This window comes from Gallus gallus, chromosome 1, assembly GCF_016699485.2.
Source record: "Gallus gallus isolate bGalGal1 chromosome 1, bGalGal1.mat.broiler.GRCg7b, whole genome shotgun sequence".
Lineage (NCBI taxonomy): Eukaryota > Metazoa > Chordata > Aves > Galliformes > Phasianidae > Gallus > Gallus gallus.
Genome location: NC_052532.1, coordinates 175,898,616 through 175,906,255, shown reverse-complemented (window position 1 = coordinate 175,906,255; position 7,640 = coordinate 175,898,616). Strand labels below are relative to the sequence as shown.

Below are 7,640 nucleotides of genomic sequence, written 5' to 3'. Positions count from 1 at the left end.
GGACAGGGATTCCCGGCCTCCAGATCCAGTCTCCTGGCAACAGTTTGTTTATTTTCACAAATAGTTCAAACTTTCTTCTTTTCTGTCCCTTTGCACAGGAGTGTCTGTCCCCCTCTTGGCTTCCAAAAGAGCCAGAACTGGAATGAAGGGCATTGCAGGGTGTGAGACATGAATAACAAGAACTCCCCTGTGTTCACACAACAGGGGACACTGGGGGGACTTGCCTGCCCCAGTGAGGAGCTCCATGGGGTTGGCCCCCTCCATTCCAGAGGTTCTGGCACTCATCCAGACCCTGAATGGGTCGTGCCCACACCTCCCACCCCACTCCCCCCATCCCTCACCCACACCCTACTGCACTGCGTGCCCTTCTTTCGCCTTGTGCTGCCTCCGCCCGCCTCGTGCTCTTTTGCCTTCCTGATCGGCCTCCAGCCCTGCTCTGCTGGCAGCAGCTCCACTTTTGCTTTCGGCTCCAACCACCTCAGCCCTCAGCACAGAGCCCCACAGATGGGCTGCAGTCTGCTGGGATCTGGGTGAAGCATTCTGTCATGCATTTGGGCTGTGATCGATGCATGCAGCAGTGCAGGTTTCTGCAGGCTGTTGCTTGAGGAGACGGACAAAATGATCCTTATGGGGTCCCTTCCAACTCTGGATAGTCTATGATTCTATGCTTACTGCTGATTTTAAGATTTTTTCCTCTTTCTATACAGCTTTGTGGTGCAGACTCCGGGTGCTTGGCTATGGTGCTGGGGACATGCAGTGTACCCTCGGGGGACGCTCTGAGTCAGGTATTTCCTTTAGATACCATCTGAGCCCTCTGTCTGCGGGCCTTACAGCTCCTTCCATGGTGTTCTGTGACATTATGGCCACTTCTTACCCAGAACCCAGAGAACTTAAGGAAGTTCCATTTACGGACAAGCTAAGCCAAGAGAAAGAACCCCAGGTGATTTCTTATTGCACTGTGCCAAGAGAGGGCAGCAGGGGGCTGAGTTCCCTTTCCACCCTCCTGCACTTCGAGGCCAACCCTTCGGATTCCATGGCTTTTACACAGAGGGGAGGGCAGGGTGGAAATACCAGCCCAAATAAACACAATATCCAGTTCGTGCCTTTGGGCGCTCCTTTATGGCACACGGGCAATATCAAGGAAGCGGAAGTTTGGAGGATTATTTGCTTGGGGATGGGAGGGGGTAGATGTTTGGAATGGGGTGTGGGTACAATTTGCTCAGTTGGTTCCTTTTTAAACCAAGAAGTGTGAGTTCTGCATAGCCACCATCAGGAGCTGGAGGGGAACTCAGAACATGAACATCCACTGCCAAAAGGGGGTAGAGATTGGTTTTGGAACTGGACCGGAATGGACTGGAACATGCCTGGCTGGCTTCTGTCTCTAACAAACATTGGGAGGCATGGGAATTTTGCACAAGCACATTACACCGGGCACCTCAAGCGGAGCAATGCTCTTTCTTGAAAACCCCGAGGGCTGCAAATCCTGATGCTTTCAGCCCTGGAAACAGTGCGTGCCACCATCACTATGTGCCACCTCCATGCAGTGTCGGTGGGTTCTGTCACCCCGGCTCCAGAGCCATAAGGACACGCCAGCAAAAACCCCACCAAGCGTTCTCTCTAACACCCACACATCCCCTGGGAGCGACGCACTCATTGACGGCCCTTCATAACTCCGTGGTCATCTTTTTTCTTTTTTCTTTTGCTTTTTTTCCACTGCCATTAATTATTCCTGGAAGCAAATAAAAGGGCCCACCGATATCTCTCCCTCCTCCCGGCCGCAGCCGGCTTTTCCTTCGGGAGAAAAAACTCGCGCTCGTTTGCAGTGGGACAATGCCGACTTTTGAACCTCTAACCACTAACCAAACAAACCTTGCGCTCCGCTCCACAATCCAAACAGCCTTTATTGACAGGCGTATCGCAGCAACGCACCGCAGCTCGGGCAGCAGCCGGGCTGGGATCGATGTTGCAAGGCGGCCCCGGGCGCCAGAGGGCATCCTCCAAGGGACAGCCCCTCGGATCCCTTTGGTGCCTTCAAAGCCCCGTGGATCAGCATCGCCGGGTGCGGATTGGAATCCTTCAGATGCCACCAGTGGGGCACGGTGCATACCAAGCCTGCGAGCGATGAGCACGGCCTGAGTCCTGCACCCAGCAAGGAACCTGCATGTATCACCCCGCAATGCGTCCGGGGATGGGCGCAGAGCTCCCCTGATGTTTTCTGCTCCGGGTAGTGAAAGCAGAGCTGGGACATCCGATGAGGCTTTGAAAACTGACCACTGGCACCAACTCCAAGCAAGGCAGGTAGCACGGGGAGTGACAACGAATCAGTGCTGGGACACATGTGGGCTCCTGGCAGCTCTCTGCACACACGGGATCCTCATCCCAGCGTGGCTGGGTGCAATTTTCAGAGGCTTCACTCTGCCCATCTCTGTACGGTGGCCCTCAGCACCGGGCGTACAGATCTTAGGAGTGGCTGACACGGAGCCATTCACCGCCGCACACCTAAAACCACCTCACCTGCTCTGCTCTGACCCTTAACGAACGCTTTGCATATTCTCAGTGACGACCGAAAACGAAAAGGAAAATATAAAATTAAAAAAAAAAAAAAAAACCAATGTGCTTTAATTTTTTCTTTCTTTCTTTCCCAATAAAATTCATCGTCAGCCCAACAGCATCGCTCAGACCTTCGCGCCGATCCCTGAGATTCACTGGGGAGTGCCACGCTCCCCTTACACCTAACAAAGGCCAGGGTAAAAAAAATAAAAATAAAAAATAAAAGGAAAAATACCGACGAAAGAAAACCATAATAACATTAATAACACCGAAGCCGCGGTTCCCCGGACGAGACGCGCTCACTGTACATCTGTACACACGGCGCTGCAGTGCATTGGGGCCGCTCCCGCTGTGGCCGCGGGGCCCCTCCGGCCCCGGCCCGGCCCGGCCGTCCCTCCGCGGTCCGTGCAGTCCCTGCGCTCGGCCGGGGCCGCTGTCACTGCGGGGCGGCGGGGCCCAGCCCGGCGGGTGGCGGTGCGGCCGCGGGGCCGGGAAGCGGAGGGGCGGTGGGGCTGAGCGGCTCCGCGGCGCCGGGCTGCGCCTGCTGCAGCTTCTTCTTGTTGATCTTCCTCTCCTTCGCCCGACGGTTCTGGAACCAGATTTTCACCTGCCGGGAGTGGGAGAGTGAAAAAGCGCAGTCAGTTTCAAAGCACGGGGCTCAGCGGCGGGCGCGCAAGCCGATCCGCGCATCGTAATCCACGCAGCCCGACCCGCGCAACCCGATCCGCGCATCTCCGTCCCGCGTATTTCCGTCCGTCGTATCCCAACCTGCGCAACCGGACCCGCGCAACTCGATCCGCGCATCCCAGCCCCGCGCAGCCCGCACCGTACCACAGACCTGCCTCTCCGACAGCCCCAGGCTGGAGGCCAGCTCAGCTTTCCTCCGGATGGTGATATAGCGGCTGTAGTGGAACTCCTTCTCCAGCTCCAACCGCTGGTGGTCCGTGTACACCACGCGGTATTTGTCCTTCGTCCTGGTTTTGACTGCGGAGGACAAAGCCGCGTTGGGAAAGCAAAAGAGAAAGGGCCGAGTGGGGCGAGAGAGACGGGGCCTCTTCCAGACCCCGGACCGCGAACGGCAGACGGAGGGGAGCGCCGTCCCTCGGCCCCGGGGCTGCGAAAGCTGCGGGAACGGTGTGACGGCCCCCCCCGCCCCGCCGCACCCCCGTTCGTTTTGCTGGGGACAACTTTGGTTTGCACTTCTGGTGGCATTCCGGGTCGCTTTGCAGCGAGAATGAAGTCTTACAACTTTGGAAGAAGAAAATGCAATAAGAAAGAGGGCGGTGGGGGGAATAAGAAGAAAATAGTAATAATAAAGGGGAAGAGGGGGGAAGGAGGGGGGAATAATGGGGAAAAGTGAAGCCCCGCTCAGGGCAGAGCGGTTGGGGCGGGAGCTCCGTTTCAGAAGGAGAAAAAGGGAGCTGAGCGCGTCGCGTTGTGCCCGGCGGGCAGCTGTGAGGCTCCAAAATCGTACTGAAAACACCGCACAGAAATAAAGGCCCGGGGGACGCGAGCGGACGGAGCGGCTCTGCCGTGCCCCCCTCTCTCGGAGCGCTCTGATTGAAGCGGCGCTTCCCGGCCCCCCCTTCCCACGGAGAGGAGCCGCGGGCAGCCCCTACCCCCGCTCCCCCCATCCCCCCAGGTGCTCGGGCCGACTCCGTGCAGGTGAAGTGCCGCAGAGCACAACAAAAGCACCCCGCGAGGAGACAAGGGCGATCAGAGAGAGCTCCCAGAGCCTCTGAATGGGGAACACAACCCCGAACAATGCGGGACAAGGAGATCTTATCAAAGAAAAACCCTTCTCAAAGCCTTAATGACAGCCACATTCTGTTTGAATTACCACTACTGAGCAAATGGCGGCGGCCGCTTTCATCCCCCGGCCCCGCGCATTACCATACGCGCTGCTCCAAAGGCGCAATTTGAATGCGGAGGGCCCGGCCGGGCCGCACCGACCCCGCGAGGGGAACGACGCAGCCCCGGGGGCAGCTCCGGGCACGGGGCCGGGGGAGGGGTGGGAAGGAGGGCGCAGTCGGTGGTGGCCGCGGAAGTCACCGCTCCTTTCTTATTTTCGTTCTTATTTTGTCGGCCGTAAATATATCAGGAAATAAAAATGCGAAGGAAAAAGAAAAGAAAAAAAAAAAAGAGAGAGAGAGAGAGAAAGAGACAGTGGGAGAGGAAGGGGCAAAGCGGGCCCTCTCAAAGCGGGCATGGCGCAGCTCCGCTCATATAAAAGGGAGAGGGCCCGGCCGGGCCGTGGGGGGGATTAACATCACAACGGAGCGCGGCGCCGGCCCCGGGGCAGAGGGGTTGGGGGGAACGCCTTCGCACCTCCGGGTCCCACCGGGCGGCCCGCGGGGGCCGCAGCCTTCGCAGCGCCCGGTTCCTCGGGCCGGAGCCCAGCGAGCCAGAAGCGAATGCGGAGCGACAGCGGCCGATGATTTATATGACTGTAATTGGTTATAAAAATCTTTTAAGTGGCTCTAAGTGGCCGAGCGGAACGGAGAGCGACACCGTCCTCCGCACGCCGGATGAGCCCGACGGCGAATCGGTTGTCCGCCCGACGGCGCGCCCCGCAGCCCGGCTGTCCCCCGGCCCCGCAGCCCCTCTCCCCGCTGGGGGGACGGCCCGGCTCTGCCCCGCGTCCCGGCACGGGGCCGCTCTCGGCCCTTTCCCCGTAGGGCCGCGGAGGAGCAGCCCCCGAGAGGGTCGGTTTCGGGCCGCCGCTCCCCGCCGCTCCCGTCCCACACCCCCCGCTTACCTTGGCTACCGAGCGGGGCCTGCGCCGGTTTCCTCACCCACTCGCAGAGGCCGCGGCGCTGCCCGCCGGGGGACAGCGGCTCGGGGGCGGCGGAGGCGGCGGCGGCGGCGGGGGCGGCGCCGAGAGGCTGCATCCCCCCGGCGGAGCAGTGCGGCGCGGGGCCGGCGTGGTGGTGGGCGTGCGGGTGGTGGTGGTGGTGGTGGTGGAAGTCGGCGGGGCTGTAGGCCATCGCTGCGGCGGGGGAGCCGCCGTTGAGGCCGTGCACGGCGGCGGCGGCGGCGGGCGGAGGGGCTCCCTGCCCGTAGGCCCCCCAGTCGTCGCGGAGAGGAGCGGCGTAGGGCGCGGGCCAGGCCGGCCCGGGGGACTGCGCGCCGTCGAGGTTCACATGGTAGCCGCCGTAGTCCGCGTATTGCGCGGCGCCCACGAAGTTCTGCGCCGCCAGGTTGAGCCCCCCCGAGTGGCGAACGGGGCCGGGGTACATGGGCCCGTCCTTGTCCAGGAGGTAGCTCACGTACATGCTGGCGGGGCCCCGGCGGCCGCTCTCGGCATGCTGCTGGGGCCGTCGGAGCGCCGCTGCCGGGGCCGTCGGAGCGCCGCCGCCCGGGGCCGGGCTCCCGCGGCGGGGAGGGGGCAGGCGGAGGGGCCGCGGCCCCGCGCAGTTCGCCGCCGCCGAGCGCTCCCGGTCCGAAGGCGATGGCCGGCAGCGCTTACATGATTAACGATTGTTTACAAGGCTCTATTAGTAATGGCCCAGACACACCAAAGGCAGGTGACGTGGAGAGGCGCTGGGTATATAGCTACTACCCCTAAAAGACGATTTGCATTTAAAAAGATAAGGAGAGGGCAGCGACCTGATCACAGCTAAATATTCAAGCCTTTATTGTTTAAGAGCTTCCTCCTTCCATTGCAACCTGGTGCACTTTAACCTCCAATCACAGGTTCAAAGGATGAAATCGAGAGACTTGCAAAAGACAGAGAAGGAGATCTAAGGGCGAGGGTGGGAAGATGGGAACCGCGGATCGGGCAGCGCCTTCTTCGCCCCTTCGCCTTTTCGGCGCTGGGGGCGAGGAGAGAGGTTTTGATTAAAAATCCCCAAAGCCGGTTTGTCGTCGTCGTTGTTTTAAGCCGCAAAGCTCACGGCCGCTTGTCCTTCTAGCGCGCTTCCCACCCGCTCCCACTCGGTGAACGAGAGGTAAGAGGAGAAACCCCAGCCGAGGGCACGGCTCCTTTCGCTGCGAGGCCCGGCGCTGCCCTCCCCGTCCCTCGACGGCCTCGACGTGAGCCTCCACCGGCAGCCCCCGCGGCTCCGGCCCAGGAGGGACACAGCGGGGATGAGTGCGGGCCGCGACACCCACGCGAGACCCACGCCGTCCCCGCTCCTCTCCCGTCCGCCTCGGCCTACCCGGGGGCCGAGCCCTGCCCTCCCGGCATCCCGGATTTTCCCACCCCGACGCCTCGGGAACCCTCCCCGGGGAGCATGCGGGCGGCAGCCGGCTCCCCCCGGCCGGGAGCCCCCTTTGAAGAGTCGTCCCCCCCCACCTCGGCTCCCCCCGCCGCTTTTATGCTTTAACTTTTCACCCTGAGCGGGGACAATGCCAGAAAACGTTTGCATATTTGCATCTTTTCCCATGGCACGGCGAGGAGACCTTTCACCCGCCGAGAGAGGTGGATGCGGACGGCAGCGTTCCCCCGTTTTCCCAGCGCAGCCCCGGCCCGCTTCGACGGCTCTCCCGGGCGCTGCGGTGCCGTCAGGCGGGAGCGGTCCCACCGGGGGCGGCCCACGGACCCCACACGCACTTCCGTGGCCTCCGTGTCTCTCTCTATCCCCGACGTATGGGACCGTTTTGCAGCGTTCCTCCCGTTTCGACGGGGCGGTTCGCATCTCCAAATCAGCAAAACTGTCTTCTTATCCCTCTTCCGACGGCAGCCGAGAGAGGGGCTGCCCCAGAGCCACGGGAACAACACCGCGACGCCTCCCGACGTGTCCCCTGAGGTCCCCTGTGGTTGCCCGCGGGGGTCGGGGCGCTTGGGGAAGGACGGAACCCCGCTCCAGGCCCACCTCCGTCGGGGCACGTTCGTTCAGTGCCCACGCAACTGATCCCATTGCCCACGAGATCTCTTGGCCGCCGCTCATGGCCGCGGTTGCGACCCTACAATAACAACAGCACTCCGGGACGCGGAGTGCCGGCCGGCCGCCTCCTCCCTATGGGATTTTTCTATCCCCTCTCGGCCCCGGAGAAGCAGCGCCGCGTCCCCCCGCGGTGTCACGGCCGGGCTGCGCCGACGGAGTTTGATGGTGCCATAAACGAGGAAGGAGCCATTAAAACGACAC

At 61.6% G+C, this 7,640-nt stretch overlaps 1 protein-coding gene across 2 annotated transcripts; it reads right to left on the bottom strand.

Moving 5' to 3' along the window:
* Positions 1–1,881: 1,881 nt before the first annotated feature.
* On the bottom strand, positions 1,882–6,075 carry CDX2 (caudal type homeobox 2). Of its 2 annotated transcripts, XM_046943542.1 has the most exons (4): positions 5,978–6,075; positions 5,309–5,887; positions 3,389–3,534; positions 1,882–3,157 (listed from the first exon to the last, which is right to left on the bottom strand). In XM_046943542.1, the coding sequence occupies exons 2-4, from the start codon at positions 5,823–5,825 to the stop codon at positions 2,987–2,989; spliced, it is 834 nt and encodes a 277-aa protein (XP_046799498.1). In that variant the 5' UTR covers positions 5,826–5,887; positions 5,978–6,075; the 3' UTR covers positions 1,882–2,986. The 2 variants fall into 2 exon arrangements, with proteins under 2 accessions (XP_046799498.1, NP_989642.2); NM_204311.2 differs by having other exon boundaries at positions 2,603–3,157; positions 5,309–6,075.
* Between the last annotated feature and the right edge of the window lie 1,565 nt (positions 6,076–7,640).

Coding starts and splice junctions, on each gene's coding strand:
- CDX2 (XM_046943542.1), bottom strand. CDS start 5,825: ATGTACGTGAGCTACCTCCTGGACAAGGACGGGCCCATGTACCCCGGC. Junction 3,535..5,308: donor GGCCCCGCTCGGTAGCCAAG/GTAAGCGGGGGG, acceptor TGTCCTCCGCAG/TCAAAACCAGGACGAAGGAC. Junction 3,158..3,388: donor TGGGGCTGTCGGAGAGGCAG/GTCTGTGGTACG, acceptor CACTCCCGGCAG/GTGAAAATCTGGTTCCAGAA.